The sequence below is a fragment of the Myodes glareolus genome, chromosome 22 (genome assembly GCF_982192425.1).
Source record: "Myodes glareolus chromosome 22, mMyoGla1.1, whole genome shotgun sequence".
NCBI lineage: Eukaryota > Metazoa > Chordata > Mammalia > Rodentia > Cricetidae > Myodes > Myodes glareolus.
The window spans coordinates 58,893,985-58,918,582 of NC_142047.1; the positions used below are offsets into that span (position 1 = coordinate 58,893,985).

General features: G+C 41.0%; 1 protein-coding gene across 1 annotated transcript in view; it reads left to right on the forward strand.

Annotated features, from left to right (window-relative positions):
- Window positions 1-24,598, forward strand: part of Ccny (cyclin Y) — a 104,778-nt gene that overhangs the window by 34,606 nt on the left and 45,574 nt on the right. Inside the window, exon 2 of the mRNA XM_048450129.3 lies at window positions 19,144-19,218. Coding sequence (XP_048306086.1) covers window positions 19,144-19,218 — 75 coding nt within the window. The remainder of the gene's footprint in view (window positions 1-19,143; window positions 19,219-24,598) is intronic.

Here is a 24,598-nt window from a genome sequence, read left to right on the forward strand (position 1 = left end):
TAGAGGCTTTTTGTTTTATAGATCTCTTAAACATAGTTAAACTTAAAACACTGACTTTAGCCATTACAATTGTCCCACCTTTTTGTTTGTTTGTTCGCTTGTTTTTGATACAGGACCTGTTGGGCCTGGAGCTCACCAAGTAGATTAAGTGTCTCTTCACAGCAAGAGAAAAGTAACTAAGACAAAGTTGAGGGAAATTTGTTCTCTTGAAGAAAGACTTAAAAACCTTGTAGCTTTATTGAAGAAGATGATGAAGAAGAGCAGAAGCTTAATTCTTATCCCTTTTCTTCCTTCGTATATTTTGGACAAGGTCTCACTGTGTAGCCCTGACTATCCTGCAGCTCAGGCTAGGTTTCTAGCTCTGCCTGTCTCTGCTTTCCAAGTGCTACGATTAAAGGCATACACAACTTTTTTGGCTTTTTCCCACTTTTGAAATAAATCACAAACAAATAATTATTCTTGTACCTTAACCCAGACTCAGAGGTGAGTACACAAACCAGTTTTGCCAAGTGTAAAGCTTCTCATTAAGAAAAAGAACACACTTCTTGAATAAAACTGTGTACTGCTAGCAGCTCCCATACCTCCAGCACTCATCCCGGTGGCAACACTGATTGGGCACTGGCTTGACAGACCTGGTCAGTGTTTGCTGAAGCTCCCATTTGAATTCTGGGACACTTTATTCCTTGTGCGCTTTATGCCTGGTCCCAAGTCTGAAACTGGTAGCCCTACATTTCCAGAAGTAGGTGTGAAGGCATTTACTGTATTTTCCAACTCTTGTATTGCATTTGGGTTTGTAGGCATCAGCCTTTGTTGCCAGCCTGGTGACACCACAGGTTTTTATCTAGTTACATGAAGAAGCAGCCACACACATGGTACAGGCCACAAGATAGGTAGTCTGAGTCAGTGTAAGGAGCTGCAGAAAGCTGGAAAACAACTGTAAACAGAATTTTTTAAAAAAGACTCTAACAGAAAAGAAGTTGAGGAACAGCTTGGGAACAGAAAAATGTAATTCCAAATTTTTTTGAATTACTGAAGTTGTAAATGATTTTTATATGATTCTTAAGTTAAAAAAAGACAGTATAGGAAATAAGTTGAAGAAACCACTTAAAAATAGAAGTTAAAAGAATGTAATTGTACTCTCTTGCCCAGGTGTGTAAAGGAAATCTGTGACTTTTACGCATTAAAATAGTACAGAACAGCAAAGGAAGGAATCTCCTCCCTGTTCTGTCCTTTAGGAGGAGGGAGCTGGAGGGATGTATGAGAACCACTGGCTAGAGAACAGGTCCAGATGGAGCCATGTACAGGTGGCCACTCAGACATCCATCAACCGTTCTGCACCTTCTTCAGTTTGTGATGTGGGAGAATTGTCTGTATTCTGTCAATCATGTATTTTAATAAAACGCTGATTGGCCAGGCAGGAAGTATAGGCGGGTCAACCAGACAGGAAGTAGAGACGGGGCAATGAGAATAGGAGAAGGCTAGAGAGGAGGAAGCTCCCTCCTCCACTCCTGCCCAGATCACCGAAGAGGCAACATGTGAGCTGCCATGCTGAGAAAGGTACTGAGCCATGTGGCTAACATAGATAATGATAATGGATTAATATGTTACAAGGACTAATAAGGAGCCTGACCTAATGGGCCAATCAGTTTATAACCTAATGTAGACTCTGAGATTTTCTTGGGGCTTGCTAGCTGTGGGATACCGGGCGGGACAGATACCCCAACAAGCCGGCCCCTTGTGTTACATATGGTGCCGGCCACCATGTAACAAGTTTGTGTCTTAGCTGGAACCCAGACAGGGGAAAAACTGCTCTTAAAATTCCTTCTGTTCTAGATGCTAAGAGAAAGAACACATGAAACACTACAGACAAAATGAGAAACTGTCAATGGGTGGTATATTTGTTATTTCTATCCTGTTGTTGGTAAAGAATAATGGTGTTGCACAAGGAAACACAGACAAATCCAAAGTAACGCAGCAAGGCAATCTCTTTTCGTAATAAGGTTAGTGGGCTAATGTGGGGGTCGCCATTCCACGCCACCCACCTCCCACGAGTTCTGTATTTCCTAGGGGTTAAAACACAAGACGCACACACAGATACAGAGTTCGAGTCATCCTCAAGAAGAGAATGCCCAATTTATTCAACTTAATCCAGGGTTAAATACTTTTGGTCCCAGTAAAGAAAAACTCCTCCCACCCAGCGGGGGCTGGGGAAGCTGGTGCCTGTGAGAGTTTCTCCGCGAGGGTGCAAGGCAGTGTCAGACAGGGTAGATGGGCCTTGGCGCCTGAGCTTCTTTTAGGCAGGTTGAGAAATTACCATTTTAATGTAATATAGACCCCTCAGGCTATTGTACCAGGCTGTAGCAGAAGCAAGCACGGAACTTAGCAGGAAGCTTAGCTGGTTAGCGTAAACATTTCTTGCATCCTGTGTTTTGGCTTCGAGGAACAGGGAGGACAGGGCCTCACAGGCTAAAGAACGTGCATGATCCCTGACACAGCTGATGACTGTGTCTCATCCCTCTAGTAGGTACCTGATTTCACAGTCCTATGCTACTGGCTAATAAGTGTGAAGCGGGGGAAAGGGTATGGTAGAGTTCAGGGATGTCTAGGGGTTGGGTAGACAGACATGTTACAAGATGGAGGAGCTTCAGGGAATAGGGGCCCTTGTTGGGCTAACTACCTTTGATTTGGGGTGGATGGCATTTCTCGCACTGAGCAAGTCCCTGAAAGAAGCAATTTCAGGGTATAATGGTTTATTTTAGCTAAATTTGAGAGGTTACAGACCAACATGGTGGAAGAGACATGGTTATCAGAGAATGCCTGGACTGCTGGCCCCTTTGGCTACAGGAACTTGAGGTGGCTAGTTACTTCACTTTGGCAGACAGGACACAGAGAGCTCAGCCCACAACCACATGCTAATAACGTGTAACCCTGCTCTCTAAATCTCAATATCAGCCAACTATGCTTTTTGTCTAAATATTTCCTAAATCAGTGTTGCCAGCAGGAGACAACGACTTTAAATGCATGAGCATGCGGGAGTCAGTTTATATTCAAACCATTACACATGCGGAAGAAATGTCACAAGATAAGACAAGAGAGCTTCTGTGTCAGCAGTCAGCTTATGAAGGTTCAAGATACGTGGACTTCCTGAAAGCTGGTGTCATTTCTGTAGAAGAGATTCTAGGGTAAAATAATACTCAGTTTTGAGAGGATTATCAGAAAGGACAGCTGTAAAATATTCTGGAGTTCTGCCTTTTTATCTGGGGCTCTGTCAGAATCCCTGAATTCTCTTTCTGAAAAATGTGGTGCACACACTTACATTTCTGCTGAGCTCCAGTTGACGGTAGTCTGGCTGACCTGAAGAGTCTGCTGGTGTCTAATAAAACTGGACTTGGGGATGATAACACTTTAGAGAAAATTATGAAGCTGGTTGGAAATATTAACGGTGTTCGGTGGTTCCTGACTGTTGTCTGTTTCTTCCTCTACAGAAGAGGGATGCTGAGAGTGCAGTGCCTCTTGTCACATGCTTAGAGTTAGTGTCATAGTTCATATGCTGTACTGTATGATTTTTGAAATTCTTAGTGGACAAGTAGGTGAGAAGTGAGCCGAGTGTCTAATGTGATCATTATGCTAAGTAATTCAGACCTTGCCCTGTGAATAGAGGAATGGTGAGAATGTCACATGACTAGTAGATATCTGTTAGTTGAGACTTGAGGTAGCAGGAGAGTCCTGGCAGGAAGGCAGGCTGCTGAGGAACTCATTGACAGTGTGGTTATGGTGTACACCAGTGCGTTTGGATTTTCAGATAAGGAGTGGATGACAAGGAAAACCTTCAGCTATCCCTAAATTGAAAGCCACCTGAAGTCTTAAATTGTTTTAATTAGCCCTAGTGAAAATATTCAGTATTAGAAAAGGAATATTCAGCTTTGTATGTAAATTACTGAAGGTTTCACTGAAGTTATTTCATTTCCTGTAGAAGTCTACATCACATTTCTCATCTCATTTTTCCCTAAGAGCAAGCAGTAATGCCAAGCGATTCCTTCTCTATGTTTGGCAAGCAGAGTGTTTATTATATAAAGTCCCAGTACTGGGTGCTTCAGTGCATACAGGGATGCTGGGCTGTAGAAACAGAGTGCCCCTGCACCCACTCCATCCTTTTCTATGGTTCCCTTTGTTTCTTGAAGCCCTGGAGGCTGCCATGAACTTTTTGTACCTCTAACTAGGTGTATATAGCGTTTTGGTGACTACCAGTCTTCCTGTGTATCTTCAGTATGAGAACTTGAAAGTAGGTTTTGATAAGTCCCACTTGTGATGCAGGTAATTGACAGAGTGGGACATTGAGGATCAGCTTCTTCCCTGGGAGGCTCTCAACCCCCCTCCACCTCACTTCAGTCTTAGAAAATGACAAGGTCTTCTAAAAAGTCAGAGAAGGAACTTTTCTAGTGTTTTGCTTTGTTTTTCTTGTGTTTAAGACATACACAGATGCTTTATTTAGCAGTTTTGCCTGTTAAACTTCAGTGAAATGTGAATGGAGACTCATTTCCAACTGCAAACTTGAAGACTTAATGGAAACAAGTCTGAATTCTTATTTCAAATTTTTACTTGAACTCTTTGTCTGGCTGAGGTGAAAGTGCCATTTGTAGCAAGTCTGATAGAGTCATGTTTGGAGTGTAAATTTGCATGTTTCCATTAATTTCTTAATAACAAACCCTTTCTCACTGAAGGCAGTGCTACTCTTCTCTGAGGCTAGCTCTTAGGTCCAGGTTGAGGAACCGCCTGAGGCCTGGGGAATGCAGCACACAAGGAAGAACAGCTGCCGTTCCATGGCTCATGTTTCATGATCTCTTTCATACCTTCTCTTCTCCATACTGTCAGGTGGGTCAAAAGCAGTGTTATACTTAACAAACATGGATGTTTTGCACCAGCTCAGTGAACCTGAGCATCCTGTGTTATATGTTATACGTGAGTAGCTCCTGGCTACTCAACACTGTATTGCTCAAAACTTGGAGAGCACTGCTGGTCAACCATCATTATTTCTCTATTCAGAGTGCAGTGAGTTCCTTTGCATCCACTTGCATTTAGAAGAGGTGGTGATTTCTATTGGTCCATTGGTATTTTTTCAAAAATGTCCTGATCATCTATCTTTTTGTCTGACATTGTCTCACCTAGACTCTGTGAACCAGGAGACTTCCCCAAGCCATCCACTGCTCTCCTTTGGGATGCTCATTTTAACAGCCCATCCTGTTAGTTTTCCGTTTTTCCCTAGTACATGGAACCAGGCCTGTTGAATCTGAATCACGGCACAGCATTCTCTCCTGATACTGTTCCTCACAGTCCACACAGGCAGTTACTTCTGTAGGTCAAGCATTGTTCTCAGTCTCCAGTGGGGTGGGGTTTTTGTTTTATTTTGCAAGTGCTGTGAATGGACTCCCCAAGGTCTCCTGAATGATATAGGAAAGTGCTTTTGCCCCAGATCCAATGAATGTTTTCTCAGCTATTATACATAGCATTTATATGATGTGAACACCCATGTTGTTCCCATTTTGCAGATAAAGAGCCAAAATAATAGAGAAGATAGGTAACTGCCTTGGGTCATAGGGTTGTGAGTAAAGAAGTGGTGGGGATGTCTAAATGGAAACTCAGAAAACCTACCTAAGCACTGGGAATGTAGCTTAGTAGATAGCATTCAGGAAGTCCTGGGTTCCGTCTCCAGCAGCACATAAACTGGCATGGTGGTTCATGCCTATGATTCTAGGTTGATGCAGGAGAGTCAGAAGTTTGAGGCCAGTGTGGGCAACAGGAGACCCAAAATGAACAATAATTTCTGCCTCAGAGCCTATTTTTTTAAGCAATTTTGTATTTTTACAAAATTGACCTGGGGTGCTTGCTCTCTGGGATCTTTTTCATGTCGTCTAGATGCTCCAGAATGAGTTAACCCTTTATAGGAAATGTAGCCGCTATTTTATTTTATTATTGTGCATATGGGACTACTGCTGCCCCGTGGACCAGCCAACAGCAGCACAGGGCTCAAAGGAATCCACAGAGTCGGTACTACGACTTTTTTGTCTCAGGATAGAAGAAAGGATGCATTCTTCTTGATGGGTTCCTTCTCTTTTCGTCTTCCATATTCTCCATTATGTGTTCTCTTATCTATCCAGAAATGTCCCTTTTGTCTTTTGATGTTTTCCTTCTCTTACTGTTTTCCTCCTAACTCAATCTTGATGCTTTCTTCTTCTTCTCTCTCTCTCTCTCTCTCTCTCTCCTCTCCCCTGTTTTCCTTCTCCTTTTGTATCCTCTATTTTATCCTCTACAGCTTATATATCCCAACCAAACTTTTCAAGCAATATAGAAATTACAATGTGGTTACATTTTGTTTTTCAAGTGAATGATTGCAATGAATACAAGTAAGAAACAGCATATTTTCCATATCCCTTACTTTATTAAGCATTTTATATATTACAGGTGTACAACATTATTCCCCCAAGAACCCATGTACATTCATATACAACTTATTATTAGATTAACAGTGTAAGCAAGCAAGTAAGCGAGGTATTTTCTTTTAACTGGCAGGCTGCGTTTTGCAGTTACAAAGAAAGGACCAATCATTTTATTACTTTTCTTGAAACATAATCTTAAAGGAATCACAAACCTAAATTGTTATACATGAAAAACAGTCAGCTCTACTTTAAATCTTTAGGATACATACCCACTCATCAATAGTTTTTTTATATTAGGAGATTGAAGGCAGAAATGGTTACAAGGAATTAATCATCACCTTTGGTCATCAGTCAGTCCTAGCAAGAAAGGCACATCAGCTAATGATAATTGGGCTGCCTTGTTCTTGTCCCCTGACCTTACCAAGTTCCTCACTCAACTATGTGCCTTTCTAAAACTTTAAATTATCTTCTTGGGGTTTTCACCTCTCAACTATTTGACAAAAGCATCTTAGTCTAACTTTAAGTTGTTTTCAAAGTTTTGTTTCAGCTATTATTGTTGTGCTCCAAAACCTGCGAACACATCTTCCAACATTAAGATGAAAAGAATTTAAACTAGCTGGGCTACTGGGACTCAGTGTTTTTCTTAATTATTAACCTGAACATTCTTAATCTGTGCAGCTCCTTAGGTGAAACTCATAGACCCTAACGGTCTAACATTTCCTTGTATTTATTTTTAATCATTCAAAACTCAATTTGAACTAACATTATTATTATTACCAATTAGACCAGTACAGCTTAGGAAGAAGTCATCTTCATAATAATACATAGGTAAAAATGCTTAGAAGGATGGTTTCTACGAGGTAAACACACTACATTATAGGCAGTGGGGATCTCCCTACACCCATTCACACCATGCCAGATACCAGAGAAAGACGGCAGTGACAGGCAGAACAGAAGAAAAGACATTTTGGAGTCTGGAGTCTTGTGACCTTGTCTATCTGAGATTTAACCATTAGGAATTCACTTCCTGGTGGGCTAGAACTTCAGTTGCTACATGGCCACTGGCGTGGGAGGAAGGATTGTGCATATGCGCATGTGTGTGCGTGAATGCAGGCATGTGTTTGTGTATGTTTGCGTTTCCTCACATGTGTGTGCATGTTGTGTGGGGGGGGGTGGATCAGAGGACAACTTGTAAGAATCAGTTCTCTCCTCCATGTAGGTTCCATGGATATTAAACTCAGGTGTCAGGCTTGGTGGTTAGCTCCCTTACCCACTTATCCAACAGGTCCTCAGCTTCAATTTTATCATTTGTGGTTCATTTATTCATTTGTGGTTCTTGAGGCAAATATTGGGTTTGCAGTGAAATGTTGCGTACTGGCTTGATCAGACTTGACTGCAAGCTCTGTAACCTCTGACCTCGGGGCCCTTGTCTTGTAGCACTTCTTCAGTTGTAGGCTTCATCAGAGTGAGTGGAAGTAGCATGATACATGACACATAGAACATCAAAGAATGGTAGAAATAAGAACTAAAATCTCTTACTAACTTAAAAAATGTACCTGTGCATATTATTAGTCAATTGTGGTGTTTAATTGATGGGTTCAAGAAAAGAAGATTCTTTCAAGCATCATTCTTTTCGGGGGAAGTCAGGATTTATCAATTTACCTTTTACCCTTAAGAGCCAGGTGATAGGAGAGAACTTTGCCATTCAAGAAAAATGGTTTGAAGCTGGTGGGTTAGCTCTTAGTTAAGTGCTTAGTGCCCTAAGGGCTATTGGCTGGATCCCAGCACCCCTGCGGTCAAACCAAAGCAACAGAAAGTCTTTTAGATATCTACATAAGTGATAATATCTCTCTCAACTGTACACTTTCTTGCTTATTCTTTCTCTAAAATAGAAATGATGGTATATCTTGCCTTTAATTCCAGCACTCAGGAGACAGAGGCTAGGGGATCTCTGTGAGTTCACTCCCAGTTCATGGGAGTTTCAGGTTATCCACATAGAGCTACACAGTGAGATGCTGTCTTAAAAATAAAAAAAAAAGAAACATATTGTTTAGGTAGAGTAAGGGCCCTTCTAAGACACTTTATTTTTGAAATTACTGAATCAATTGAATTATACCTTGAGAGTGTTTTGTATATTTTTCTCCACTTATGCAATAACCAGTTCTCCTTGGATGGCTTAGCTTTTGTTGATAGTCATTGTTTATAGTGATTCTCTTCTGGACGGAGCTTTGTGTGGGGAGATGTGCACGGAAATACTGTTATAAGCAGCAGGTTATTTTAGTGTACTGTAGTTGACGATTTTGAACACACACACCTGTTTTGTTGAATGGTGGCAAATGGCAGTTTGGTTTGTATAACTGAGTATCTTTCGGGGGACTTGAGAGCAACAAGAACTTTGGTCTACCTTATTACTGCTTAGGTAAATGATTAAAAACAGCAGAATTTTCCATAGCCACAGTTTGAAACTAGCTTTTTCAGAACTCCAGTAAGGCTACAGTGAACCAGAGTTCATGTATTTTTCACTTAATGGAAATCACATAATAGACCATTAAGGAGGAGTCCTTCAGATCTGGCTTGCTCCCTTCTTTATGGAAATGGAACAGGATGGATATGTTCAGCTAATTCCCATGCCTGTATTAAGGGCAGGAGATCAAAGACTGCCTGTGATGTCTCATTGCTGGGCTGCTTCTCCTCTCTGCCAGAAGGGTTGCTTTCCATCTTCATACAGAAACTGTTCCCAGACCATCACTGGTACTCTGATGTTCTGGAACTTTGCACAGTAGCCTATGGTGTTGTAGTTAGACCACTTGTTGCTATTTGCTGCCTCAGAGAGCCATGCTCACATCCCCATTTTTAGGCACACAGCCAGTCTATGTTGCCATTAAACAAGTTGTAGCACTCTGCTCACAAACCCCATTTAAATGCTCGGCCTCCTAAAAGAGCCAGAGGTCCCGTTGGCAGCACAGCCCAGAAAGCCAGCATTTCAATACAGTGTGGCTTTTTTTCTGCTACAGCTGAATGAGGAAAAGCTATCTTAAAGGAGCTGCAGCATGCCGCCAGCAAGCAGAGCCCATCAGGAAAAAAGTGTGGCTAAACTTTGGTTTTTAGTGTCTAAAATTTCTTTCCAAGCTTTCTTAGATTTTATGTGGATTTTAGTCGGCCACGTGGATGCCAATTTGTTGTAGGGAGACCGCTTGTTGGTTCCCGGCTGCTCAGCAGCTCAGCCCCGAAATAACCACACAGATACTGTATTATGCTTGGCACATGAGCGCTAGCTTCTTATTGGCTAACTCTTACATATTAATTTAACCCGTTTCTATTAATCTGTGTATTGCCACATAGCTGTGGCTTACCAGGTAAAGTTTCGGCGCCTGTCTCCGGCAGGGTCACATGGTTTCTTTCTAACTCTGCCTCCTTTTTTCCAACATTCTGTTTAGTTTTCCCCTCCTACCTAAGTTTTGTCCTATCAACAGGGCAAGGCAGTTTCTTTATTCATTATTGGTAATCACAGCATACAGAGGGAACTCCCACATCACTATGGCTCACAGAATGCTTTCTGTCTTATTTCTCATTGCTACTTATAGAATCTTCTCAGGGAGATAGATATATGTGACATTACTAAGTATTTGCTCAGGGTTACTCAGCTGTCACATGTCATGGGTAATGCCCAGTTTTGTTACTTTTGCAGGAGTAAAACTGGAAACTATACAGATGTATCCTAAAAAGTGCCAAGGCAGGCCTGGGACAACATGCAACATTCAGGCTCTCACACTGATGGATGCTTTTCTATTCTTTGCTGAGAGTTCATTTGATTTTTCAGGTGTGAGTTTAGGCGACCTCTAATTCACATTATTTTGTATCTGTACCAGCCAGGAAAATAAACATAAGCATGATTTACAGGAGCAAAATAGAAACCGTGCAGTATCTAGGGTTTCATTCAGCCTCTCATATGCTCTTCAGCACTGAGGAAGATCTGCTGTTAGACTGGCTATGGATCTAGTGTCTTGAGCAGTGGCAGCCATGGTGTGTGCAAGAGGCCAGTGCTGTGTCACTGCAAAACTAACAATGCCAACTAGTGACAAGGCTGTCCACTTGGCTGATCCCAAACTTGGATAGGTCTGAGATTATTGCATTGGAACTGTGTGAGATAACAAAGTTGAGCCTCAATTTTTTTTTAAATCTCCTAAAATGATCCAACCCAATTGGAAGGCAGATGTTTAAATTTGTTGATAATCTTTGACCTAGGGATTCCAGTCCAAGCAAATAATTCTAGGAATACTCCTACATGTTTAAGACTAGGAATTTTATCATGCCATTTATAACAACTCCTCACTAGGAGATTGGTGGGTTTATGCTATTAATACAGCCATTTGAAGTAGATATTAAATGTGTTTTTTGATGAATTATAGGTATTAATTTATACAAGTTGCCTGTCTTAGTCGGTGTTCTATTGCTGTCATGAGAACTCTTATAAAAGAAAGCATTTAATTGGGGCTTGTTTACAGTTTGAGAGGTTTGGTCCATTATCGCTACTGTGTCAGGGAGCTTGGGGGAAAGCATACAGACATTACTGGAGAAGCAGCTGAGAAGTCTACATTTTGATCCCCAGGCAACAGAAAGAGAGAGCCACTGGGCCTGTTTTGGTCTTTTGAAAAACCTCAAAGCCTACCTCCATTGATGCACTTCCTCCAACAAGGCCTTATGCTTCCTAATCCTTTCAAACAATGCCATTCCCTAGTGACCAAACATTCAAATCTGTGAGCCTGTGGGAACTGTTATCATTCAAACTATAGCACCCAAAGTGAGTAAGTACTACAGAAGAAAGCAGGTGGTAAGGTTTGAGTGACCAGTGCTTGCTTATAGCATTGTGAAGAAGATGAGAGCTCACAAGAAGAGTAACAGAAGGAATGTCAGCTGTAAGTTACAGAGCACAGTGCTCATGAGTAGAGACAGTACAGCATTATTGTGGAGGGATTTTCTACTTCAGAACATTCTTTTTAGGTGATGCACAGTTCTGACTGTGTAATCTTGGCTACCCTTGAACACTTGATCCTCTTTCCTAAACCTCCAGGATGCTGAGATTCGAGGTTTGTACACTGTACTTTGTACCTTTTTTTATGTGTAAGGGTGTAGTGTGCGTGCAGCAGATATATGCCTGTGTATAGGCATATGGAGAGGGTGTGAATGTATTTGAGCATGTGTGGAGTTGATAGGAGTCTTTGTCAGTCATTTTCTACATTAATCATTGACATAGGGTTTCCGTTGATCCCACAGATTCACAGATATAACTAGCTCCCATACTTTGGGAAGGGGTCAACAAGAACCAGAAAAAAAATCCTGTTTGAATGCTCTGTTGAGGAATTGCTTTAAAATGCAATGCTGACTTGAGGCCTAGATTCTTCTGTGATCCCTTCCTTTCCGGTACAGTGTTCTGAGTTCACCTATGCACTGAGGCAAATGCTGATGTGGAGGAGGGATCCACCTTTCTATGCATGAACTCCTTCAGTATTAGATTGCACTTTAATGAGAAGTTCCAAGCGTCTGAGGGTTTCTCTCTTGGTCCCTACAGATAGGGCTAATCATAGAAACCATTTGTAACACACACTGGTGTGCACTTCAAAACTGTATTTGTGTCTTGGCCAAATAGAAGTAAGAGCGTTTTACTATTTGATGACTTAAGTGAAACAGAACCTACCATGAAATTATCAAATTCATCAGTTGTACTGGTTGTCCCAGGGCTTTGATTGGAACACCTCTGACAAGTACCTCATAGGTAGACTGAGGCAGCAAAGAATTTCAGTAAAGAAGTGGGCAGATGTGAAAGATGTGGTTTTTCATAGTAGTATGACAAGCAAGGTATTTATTGTGTCCCCCAAGCAGAGCTGCTCTATGTTCTCCCAGATGGCACTAGAGTCTGTCATAACTGAGCCCTTCCAGTTCTGTTGGTGATTAAGCTTTTAGTGTACCCAGTGGCAAAATTTCAAGTCTTGTGTGACTTGGTGTTTGTTAGGAAAAATCTTAAGATGAGCCACTCCACCGGCGCAAAGAAATTCAGTCAGACCAGATTAAAACACATCAAATGCCCATGTTTAATTAGACTGCGGTCCCAGGTGGCCAGGAGGACATGGCAAGGAAAAGATAGAGCACACACACACAAACTCAAACCACATGTTCTTCATTCCAGCACAAGCCTAAAGAGCCTGGAGGAATGATCAGCACTTGGCAGGCTGAAAGTTGGAGTCCAAGCCAGGCCAGGGGCTTCCAGTCATCCCAGACTTCTTGAATATAGAGATGTTAGAATGCTGGGGTGATGTCCCCAGCTGAATGTTATAGTGTTTAACAAGTTTAAGTGTTAACACTGCCACTTTGCACAGGTTGCAGATTTGTGGTAGCCCTCCATAGCCCAGTTGAAACGTGTGGGGTCTGGGGAGGAGATGACTCAATGTGTGAGGGAGCTTGCTCTACAAACCTTCAATTCAAATCCCCAGCATTCACATCAAAAAGCACTGGGGAATGTAGGCAGGAATCTTCTAGTGAAGCCAGCCAGCTTCTGATTCAGTGAGAGACTCCCATCTCAAGTCAGTATAGTGTGGTGAGGTGCCTTGCAGAAATCTTGTTAGAATATCCCTTTTTGAGATTTCACTGCTGCCAGCTGGGGAGGAACCCAGCCCTATAGACACTTGTTCTGGATTGCAATTCAGAGCTCTGAGGAACTCCAAATAGATCTACACATATCTTGCTGTTAAAATTTTGTGCAAAGGAAAGTTTAAATGGAAGTTAAGATAGAGTTCTCAGAAGAGTAGTGCCTTTCTGTTGTAAGAGGCCACTTGTTTGTTCCCGACTGCTCAGCCCTGAAATAATCATACAGAAACCATATTATTTGCAATACTGTTTGGACAATAGCTTAAACGTATTTCTGACTAACTCATATCTTAAATTAACCCATTTTTATTCATCTGTGTATCACCATGAGGCTGTGGCTTACTGTGTAAAGTTCAGACATCTGTCTTTTCCGGGGCTACATGGCTTCTCCTCTCCCTGCCTCCTTTCTCCCAGCATTCAGTTTAGTTTTCCCATCTGGATTTATAAAATACCAGTTTTTACTTTTGAGTGTTTAGAATTTTAGGATTATTTAGTAAGAGACTCTTAAATAACATGCTCTTCATAGAAAAGGAATGGAATTCCATTGTTAAACCAGTTTTGAAAAATCTACATAAAGTTGCTTTCTATTTCCCATGGCATTTCTTACCAACATTAGAAGAGCTGATAGTCTTCTATTCTGAAATAGAATTCTGAAATCAGCTCATCCTGGTCTCAGCATCCCCTTTCCTGTAGATTGCTTAAAAATTAATTTACTGTAGACATTGTGCTTTTCCTGGGGAATGGCATCTGTCCTCCATGTATTCCAGAAGTTCTTATACATACATATCCGTTTTGGCTTTGCCCTTACTTCCAGTCCTGAGGTCAGACTTTCTGGAAAGGTTCACCTGGTCTGTTTCAGCTACTCAACTCTGATAGAAGCAACCATAGAAAGAGGGACAGGAGGAAAGGACCTGCCTGCTTGTTAAGTGTCATTCACAAAAGCAGTGGGATTCATTTCCTGCTCCAGACCTTCCTCCTCACTTTACCTATTGATGACTTGCTCCTAGGACCTCAGAACAAGCTTTGAAATTTCTTCAACACAGGTTTCAGTTGTAACAACAGATCCTTTTAAACATAGAGGTGTTAGAACAATTGAGGAACAGCCATTGTCTCTGAATATATAGATGTAGACTTGACAAAACCACAGCACAAATAATAAAGTCTGGAGTAGACTCCGAGGATGTAGGCGCATAAGTAGTACTGTTGTCTCTAGATGTCTTCACCCCATTCATCTTGCCACCCTTTGTGACTGATCCTCTTTAATAATGTCATTAGTGCTTCTCATCTCACAGATTACCTCAGAGACAGAGAGTCCGTGTGGCTCTATTTTAAGGCTTCTCTTTCCCCCACATCTCAGTCTTAACAGTGCTCCTATGCAGCGGTTCAGGGTGGGTTCTCTTATTCCTATTGAGTTTCAAAGGCATTGAGGCTTTGACAATTCATGTGATTTTTGTCTTCAGCAGAGTAGTGCAATTACAGATGAAGAGATCATTCTGTATACTAGTACTTCTGGTCATGCAGGCTCCTTTAAGGAGGCTAGAATGGTTTCAGGGTGTCTCTGCGGTATTGACAGGTGTCTGGGTTGCTTGTTGAGAATACAGCCTTGTTTTATTATGTTGTAGAATGAAGCCATTGTAAGTCAGGAACAAGTTGCCTTTTACACTGTTGTTAGCTAAGCAGAAGCAGCCTTCTTTGGAGATATTTTCAATTTGGAAGAGACGGTGACAAGACTGACAAGAGCTTTCCCAGATGTTTGGCATCACAGGGTGACACAGAGTTTCTTCTGTGTGTCTGTCTACACCGAGTGCACTTCTTGTTTTCTTAATTTCAGTGCTGTTTGAATTTGGCTTTAGTGTAGCATTAGACTTCCCAGTGAAAAGGCCAGAGTGTCTTAGTTTGGCAAACTGTTTATCTTTTTTCCCCTCTAGAATAAAATGTGTAAACAAAGAAAGAAAGCCTTGTATTCGGTAAGAGAATACCAGTACAGTAAAAACAGCATTTCTGTTTATAGGTTAGGTAAGTTGAGAAAGTGTTGGACATACTGTAAATAGTTTAGATGTTTAGGGAAAGCATATGGAGTACTGTATTGTTGGTGAACTGCAAGTTAATTGATCTGCACACTACCTATCTGCAGGCCTATCTCCTCGTCCTCCAGGGCTGTTGCTATTATTAATTCCAGGACTGTATTAAGAGTAGTGGTGAGAGGACACACCCCTGCAACACTTCTATGATTGTCTTAAACTGATCCCTTAGTTCTCCACATACTTTGACTGATGCAAAGGTATCTTTATAGGCATTATCTAGTATCCTTATAATTTTCTCTGGGTACCTGTAGAACCTCATTGTTTTCCAAAGTTCTTTCCTCCAAATGCTATCAAATGCCTTCTTGAAGTCAGTGTAACAGAAATTTAAGTCTTTTCTAAATTCTTCATATTTTTCTGCCAGTTGCCTCAAAGTGAAGATCTGATCAATTGTGCTCCTGTTAGCTCTGAATCCACACTGGGCCTCTGCTAGGATTTCCTATGTTCTGCCCTTGATCCTTTGCAGAATAATGGAGAAGATCTTGTTGCTATGGCACAACAAACTAATGCCCTTGTAATTTGAGCAATAAAGATTGTCCTTCTTGTTTATGGAAATTATGACTGAGTGCTTCCATTCTGTGGGAATCACGTCGTGTTCCCATATCTCTCTGAAGAGTCTGAGAAGTACCTCAGCCCCTGAGCCTATTGTAGCTGCCTCCAGCTCCTCCACTATGATGTCATCCACTCCTGGGACCTTTCTGTGTTTTGTTCTCTTGATAGCTTCCTCTATCGTGATCTTGTCAATATTTAGTATTTCCTTATCGTTTCTGGTGTTTGAGTGACTGCTGAAGGTCATTGTATAAGGTGTCAAAGTATTGTCTCCATCTTTGCTTTATTTTCAGCACTTCTGCTGAAAGTTCAAATGAGCTGCAGGTCATGGTAAATAGAGTGGTGGAAGTGGTGTTGGCACACGCTTTTAATCCGAGCACTTGGGAGGCAGAGGTAGGCAGATCTCTGTAAGTTCCAGCCCAGCCTGGTCTACAAGAGCTAGTTCCAGGACAGGCTCCAAAGCTACAGAGAAACCCTGTCTCAAAAAAAAAAAAAAAAAAAAAAAAAAGAAAAAGAAAAAGAAATAAAGAAAGAAAGAGGAAAGGAAAGGAAAAGAAAGTAAACATCAAGAAGACTAAGGATGGGTGCACAAAGATTTTAACCTTGTAATAAAGGATCAGAACCTCAAACAAACAGTTAACTTTGTCTGTCTGGGAGGAAACACCAGTTCAAAGGAGGGAACTATTTCAGATGTCTAGAAGCAGATAGAAGTAGTTAGGGCTGCATTCCAGGCACTAGGGAAGGTTTGGTCAGCAAGAGATATAATGACAACAACAAAATTACAAATATATAAAGCGCTTTCTTTACAATTCTGAAACCTGGACAATGAAACGCTTCTCAGAAGAGCGGCTGAATATGTTTGAGATGGCCTGTCTCAGGAGGATTCTAGACGTCACACGAAAAGATAGGCTGAGCAGCAATGACATTAAGAAACATCTCCATCTATGGAAGGAAGTAAACTACAGGGTATGGCAACTGAACTTGAGATACTTCGGCCATATTATGAGAATATATGAATGCAGATACCTGAAGATAGCACTGATCGGAGAAGTGCACAAAATAAGGCGAAGAGGAAGGCCCCAGAATGCTGGATGGACAGCATAAAGGAAGATTGTAGTGCCTTGGGTATGACAGTAACACAATCATCTAGGACTGCCCAGGATAGGAACAACTGGAGAACCACCATAAATGGGCTGCCAGTGCATGCTTACGCATTGCCAGTGCATAAATGACAAGGATGAATGATGACATGATACGGAGTACTAGGATATAATTCAGGGATATGAAGGTCAGGAGGACAGCACTACTTGAGCCTGTCTGAACTGATGGGCTTAGGCTGAGCTAGTGCAGATCTCCAAGGCAACCACTTCTGTGGAAGGGGCTATCAAGCTTAGGTGTAGAAACTGCTTATCAACTGAGCTGGCCAGGCTAGACGATGCTGAAACTGCAGAGGCTTTAGATTCTAAAGTTTATAGTAAAAGTGTTGGAAGGGGGGGGGGGTGGGGTAGCAGAAAGAAACTCAGCAAGCACAGTGTGGAAAACAGAACCCCTTTCTCATAGACCAATCTAGTGTGGACAACCTTAGGGTGACCACTTACCTAGTCCAGAGTCACTGTTGAGGAATGGTTGGGCAGGTCTTCCCACCTCAACTTCAGTTACTGCCATCACAATAATCCCAGACAGGACCTATCTCCCAGGGGATTTTACATTTTCTTAACATTAGCCATTAAACAGTCATCCTTTATCTATTACAGTTTTATATATAGTAACTTCTGATCTTCTGAGACATGTATCGTTAATTCTACTTAAAGGGGAGGGGAATGAGATGCAGAACAGTGTCGGTTTGCCTCTGGCCACAGAGTTGGCAGAAGAGAAGTCAAATCTAGGTATTTTGTAATATAAAAATGCTGTTTCTCTTCTAATTTCTGGGCTTCTCTGGGGAAATCACCGATTCTCCAGGCAAATGTGTGTCCATGCCCATGGTGCCCTGTTCCGTGATCTGTTACACCTTGTTCTTGGAGACAGGATCCTTCAATCAAACCTGTAGCTCACCGATAAACCCTGTCTCCTCCTCTGGAGGCTAAAATTACAGCTGAGTCACCGTGCCTATTCAGCATTTAAGTGGGTTCGGAGGGTTCAAACTATAGCCCTCTTGATTGCCAAGTAAGCACTTTAACTACAGAGACATCTATCTTCTCAGATTTTGTTTCTTTAATCAAATTTGGTGAGCAGTTAGAAACTGTTCATGTGTAAGAACTTGCCTCCGGTTCTTGTTTGCCCAGAACATGTCAGCGCCAGTGTGAATAAGCATTTAGTGTTGTCTCCATCATCTCTTTGACCATCCTGTTTTTCTTTTCTTTCATCTTTAGCTTATTGGCTGTAAAAGCTAAACCCAGGCACTATGATTGGGTTCATGGGAATTTTGTTGGAATACTTTAATCACAAATAGTTTCTTTCTGGTACTGTAAGTGGAGCTGAATACTGTTCAGGCTTTCCAGAAATTTTTTTCTTCTCTTTCCTGGCTGAATTTTATTCTTTTACTTGGATTACCCATTTCTACCCTCTAGAGTCAGGCTGTTCTTTTATTATTAACTTAAGACTGGGGAAGTTCGCTGGTGGAATACTAAGTTGTTGAGCTAAATGGAGGAGCCTCTGATCCTCAGAGATTGTTCTAAGGCTGGGACTGCAAAACCAAATGCCCATAGGAATGGGAATGCAGAAGAGTGAGTGGTTCAAGAGTCTTGTAGTCCCTGTCTCATCTGAAAAAGTCTAATGCCACCAGATGGTTTGATTCTCTTTCTCCTCCCCTGCTCTTCTCTCTCTCTCTCTCTCTCTCTCTCTCTCTCTCTCTCTCTCTCTGCATGTGTGTGTCTATGTGCATACGTGTATGTGTGCTCAGGCAATCTTATGATTGCTATATGTTGACCTAATTTTTCTTTCAAGTATGGATCAGATAGTACACCTGCCATGCCCACATCAGAGACCCACATGACCCATATACAGTTTGTCTTTCAAACACTACCTTTCAGCATGATGGCATCAGTGACCTGAGATGACCTCAGATCTCATTTGCTCACTTCCGATGAGCACATTCACTGACAAAGGTATAGAGGTCACCCAGAATTGTGTGTTATGGTCTTTCCTACCCTTTGGTGACCTCTCTCAGTGCAGAGCCGACTTTTCAAAGGATAGTGGAGTTTCAGGATGCTAGATCTCCTGTGGAACATCTCAGATTGTGCTCCTCTACCCCCAGCCCTGCATATACCAGAGTTTTCAACGGCAGTGTTCTTAATGGAACCAGAAGAATCTACTAAAACAGAAACTGGCTTCCACAGTCATTGAATGTGCTAGCAGTTTAAGATTGAAAAGTTGAAAGCTAATCATTCTTCTCAGTTGTTGACTTGTTATTTATTTAATTTCTCTTTCTTTCTTTAAAGATTTGAATATGGAATTCAATCCTTCAGACCATCCTCGGGCCAGCACAATATTCCTCAGCAAATCTCAGACAGACGGTAAGTTACTAATTTATTTGCTTTTAAAAATATGGTTAACCTAAATGTTGACACTGCTGGGATTTGATTTTTCAATGTATGATAGAGTTCCCTTTAGTGGTCATGAAGTACTGTCTGGTGATTCCCTTTGTTTATTCCTTAGTAATGAGTTACAGTTTTAGAATTTCTCATTTGAAATAATTGTCTTCCTTTTGCCAATTAGCTGGGTTGTCTGCATATATTCCACACCAAGACTTGAGTCAGAAATTTTCCTTTAGGTCCTAAAGTTTAGGACATGATATTTATATAAGTTCTCAAAGATCAGATGTGTTCACTAGTTAGATAATAAGTAAAATAAAACAAAAATCTAAACAATTGAAAGCCAATTAACTGTCTCAGTCTTGTCACTCAAGAGTTCAAGTGAACCTGCATGTAACATATAGATATATTTATTTATTTGCTTATTTATTTGTTGATCTATTTATTTAAGCCAAACTTTGAGTAACCAACTTATTCTAAAATTGTTAGAACTCTTGCAATCTATCCCAGGTATGTATAGGATTTCTCCTACAGCGTGACATTATCTTTTCTAGTTTACCTAACTGTTCTCTGGCCATTGGCTTCAAAGGAGAGAGAAGATAAATGCAGATTCAATCTTCATAAATTTTTCTGGACACCTGTAGAGTAAGACATAATGACAAAGTGACCATGGTGTGTCTGGCAAAGAGGAAAACCTGCAGACCAACCCTTGACTCTGGACAGATTGATGGCTCTAATTTAGATCCTAAAGAGACTACAAAGAAGACAAGTATTCTGTCTTGTCTGTCTATGACAAGTATATTATAGTCATATACTGTCTATGACAGTAGTTCATGCATAAGAATTGAAAGTGGTGAGCAGTGGTTGGTGCCAGCTTTGGCAGGATACAGTGTTGATGTAATATGGATGGGTTTCTAGCAGACCACTTGAAGTCTTTGGCACAGTTGTTGGGTTTTTTGTTTGTTTGTTTGTTTGTTTTAAGTCTCCAAGAGTAAGAAAATAAAAATCAGTAAGCACCAAATACTTGTGATTTTAAAAAAAAAAAGCCTACCCAAAACTTTTCCTGTGATAAAGGGAAGCTGCTGAGAGGCATATGAGATATTACAAGTGGGTGTATGGGTGGGCCTTTGGTGAAAATGGAGATAAAAACTGATCTTCCCCAAATGCTTAAACAGTGGGTTGAAAAAAATAGTTTTGAAGCTGCCTGGCTCAGTTTGGGTTCTTCCTGTTGAGCTCAGCTGTCTTCCAAACCGTCTCCTAGAATTGGCAGAGCCTGGAGTGGGAGTGGGGGGGCACATTGATTGTCCTGGTGCAAGGAAATGACCTAACAGAGGAAGGGTTATTCCAGAAATAGGTTAAAGTCAATCTCCTTTCTTCTAGAGTCCCTCTTCCTTCCTTATTTTCTTTTAAATAGAACTTCAGATCTTTGTATATTGCTTCAGTTTCTCCTCACTACTAGGGCTTTCCACTCTGCATGCAGGCATAATTGAGTTTCATATTACAAACAAAAGGAAAAGTTAACCTCTTCCAGTAACAAAAGGAAAAGTTACCTCTTCCAGTAAGTATTCCTCTCTGATTTTCCCATTCCGACTGCTGCCTGTGCCTGGGATTAAGGGGGACATTAGACTCCTTTGCCCCTTAGGTCACAGCTTTTTCCTTTCTACAGAGTCATTTGCTGAAGACATTTCTGTGTAATGAACAGTCAATTTATCACTGATTTTACAAAGTAGGTTTTTAATGCACATAATAATCTTGGCAACGTGAATGACTTACTTTTGAGTGAAGCGATTGTAAGAGATTTGGTTATTTTATGAGCTGACTTTCAACAACTTAGTGCAGAAAACTTAAGGCTACCATTGCTTTTCTATTCATAAATGCCAGTTAGGACAGTTGCCCCACATATTGCTAGACTGTGTTAACCTGTTCTCTCCTGGACTTCTCTCTGGGAGCCTCCCTCTCTTAGAATTTCTGAGTGACTAAGAGAGTATGGTCCTGATGGGAGCCTTTGTTGGGTCAAGGTTCCTCTCATACCTCTAGAGCAGTGATTCTCAACCTGAGGGTCACAGTCCCTTTATTGGTCACACATATTTACATTATGATTTATAACAGTAGCAAAGTTACAGTTATGAAGTAGCCTTGAAATAATTTTATGGTTGGGAGTCACTACAACATGAGGAACTGTATTAAAGGGTCGAAATGTAAGGAAGATTGAGAACCACTATGCACAGGGCCAGCAGATTATGCAGCCTGTATTCAAAGTTGCTGCCTCTCCTCAGCCCTCAATCATACCACTAATTTATAGTCACTTTAGCTCTCTGAATACCTGAGCTGAAGACTTTTACTCACATCCAGCCCTGAGTTTTACTGTGTCAATATAATTTTTCTGTTTTATTTTTTTCCTTAGCAATTTTACATGTACACACACTCAGTGCACTTAAATTGTCTTCCCCGCTCCATACTTTTTTTTTTTTCAGATCTTTGTCATGTTGTTCAGGTGGACCTCTAAATCTTGGGCTTAGGTGTTTGTCCCTCTTTGCCTACTAAAGTAACTGAAATTGTAGGCAAATGCCACTGGCCCTGGCTTTTTTTTTTTAAATTTTATTTCATCTTCAGTTAAAACTTCTAAAAGTTTTGTTGGTATCCATTAGTGTACATCCTTTCGGGGAACAGCATATTTGCCTCTGTGCTATGTACTGGTCAACCTAGGAGCTGTAAGCTGGTAGACATCATCTCAACACTGGCAATCTTCTCTTCTGGCTGTTTTTAATTATGCAGTACATAATCACTAACTGTATAACAGTTTTTACTAACCATTATTTCTAACGTGTACTTTTATTTTTTACTAACCATAATCGCTTATCTGTATAACAGAACAACAGATTTGACCAATTCTGTATTTGTACCAATAATTGACAACTCTCTGTCCCATCTCCCATGTTCCTAGGCCTGTAACTACTGTTGTATGCCCCACTTCTATCAGCGGCTTTTTGAGATTCTGTGTATCAAGAGGTCACCTATGTTTTTGTCTTTCTGTGATGACTTTTTTTACTTCACATTAGATCCCAGATCTTTCAGAGTAAACTTTTAGGTTTGCGTTTTTGAGACAAGGTCTCTGTTAAAAATAAAAAAAGATCTGCTTACAGTCTAGGCTCCCTTCCTGCAGCCTCAGGAATGACCTCACCAGGATGCCTTGCCCAGTGCTGGGAAGTGTGGGCTGACATCCTCCTTCAGTACACTTTGTGTCCTGGTCATTGTGTTCTTGACCCTTGGTCAGGTTCCTAGCTCAGCACAGAGGAAGTTTAGTGTGCATGCCAAACTAGGACTCACTAGTTCTATTTTGATGTGGGGTTTTTGGTTGCGTGTGTCGTCCTATGTCTGTCTACCTCCTTCCCTCCTCAAGTGCTAAGATTAAAAGCGTGTAATACCACTCCTGGCAATACTAGTTGTATTTTATCTTAAGTGAAATGTCCACTCCTCTTCTTTGTGTGCTAAACTCAAATTTGTTCTCTGAAAAAGTACCCAGAACTTTTAATTAGGTTATTTAAAGCCTGCTCTATGTCATCCTCAGGGAAACAAAACTTTGATTTTGAGCCAGGTTTGATTTTGTTTTTGTTTTGTTTCTTTTGAGACAGGGTCTTTTTCTGTAGCCCCAGCTATTCTAAAACTTGCTCTATTGTCCAGGCTGGCCTTGAACTCACAGGGGTAGAGTGCTGGGATGAAAATTATGTCATCACTCTTGGCTTCTTTCTGGGTTTTGTTTTGGGTTTGTTGGTTTGTTTGAAACAGTCTCAGTGTGTAGCACTGACTAACCTATAACTCATTATGTAGACCAGGCTAGCTTCCAAGTTGAGTTCTGTGCAAGGTGTGAGGTAAGGATCTAATTTCATTCTACAGATGTCTAAACTGTTCAGCCAGCACCATTTGTTGAAACTGCTGTTTTCTCCAATGTTTAGTTTTGACCTGTTTATCACAAATCAGGTGTCTATATGAGTATGGGTTTATATATGGGTGTCTAGTTCTAGTCTATGCCTGTTTTTATGAAAGTACCATACTGGTTTTATTCCTATAGCTCTGTAATATACTCAAAATCTGGGATGGTGATACCTCTAGCAGTGTTTTCATAGTTCAGGAGCCTTTGGGCTATTTTGAGTCTTGTGTTTTCATATTAATTTTAAGGTTCCCTTTTCAGTTTCTGTGAAGAATTGCATTATGTTTGTTTGTTTTGGAGCAGGGTTTCACAATATAGCTCTGGCTGGCTTCCAGCTCAAGAGATTCACCTGACTCTGACTCTGGAGTGCTCTGATTAAAGGCATGTACCACAATGCGTGACCGTTCATTGGAATTTTGGTGGGAATTGTATTGGATTGCTTTTAGTAGAATGCTATTTTCATAATATTGATCCAATCCATGAGCGTGTCTTCTGTTATCTTCAGCCTTTAACGTTTTCATTCACAAGTGTTAAAGAACGAGGTCTCTTTGCTTGCTAAGCCAGGACTCTAGCCTAGCTACATATGAGGCACCAATGATAGATTTCTAGGGAAAAGCGAATGTTTCCTTATGAATCTGAGCTGTTGCTGAAGAGTGGGAAACTCGGAGGCTCTGTAACTTTTTAGCTAGAGGCCTTTGATGATACAGACTATAGGAGAAATACTTGCTCAGATTACAAGCTGAATTTGCACTGCCTTGAGTTAGTACCTTCTCTTTGCAGAAACTTGTCCTTCATATTCTCTGCAAGGAACTGCTTGGCGAGTTAATGAACTTATGCGAGCCCAGAAGAGCTAGTCCTTAGGAAGGACAACACAAGATTTGGTGACAGTTTATTACAAGGTCTCTGTGTTCTCTGACACCCTTCTGCCTCTTGTGACATAAACTGAGGTTAAAGCCACATACAGTGCAGGCCAGAATGTGCAGACAACAAGGGTGGACACAATATCATTTAATAGGGGAAGGCTCATCTGCCTCTCTGAGAGGGAAGCTGCAAGTGCCCTTGGAGCCTCCTAAACAAGCTCAGGCCTGTTTCCAGTACCTGTGGCAGGAAGCAAGTGTCTTCCAGTGCAGAGCACTTTTGTTCCACATCACTTGGTCTCCTGTTAGGGATGTCATTGTGGTTACTAATCATTCATTCATATAATGTGGATCCATAACGATCCATATGGGTTAGAAGTAAATAATTCTCTTAATTATCTTAAACTATTGGATGCATGTAATTTTCATGAGATTTACTAATACTTCATTTAGGTAATAAAATTTCTTACTCTTCTGTTGACTTCTGTTTATGGTATTATTTAGGTAGGTGCATATTGACCTCTGTCAGTCAAGTTTAGATCTGTATTTGTGTAGCTTTATTTACACTTAAATTTGG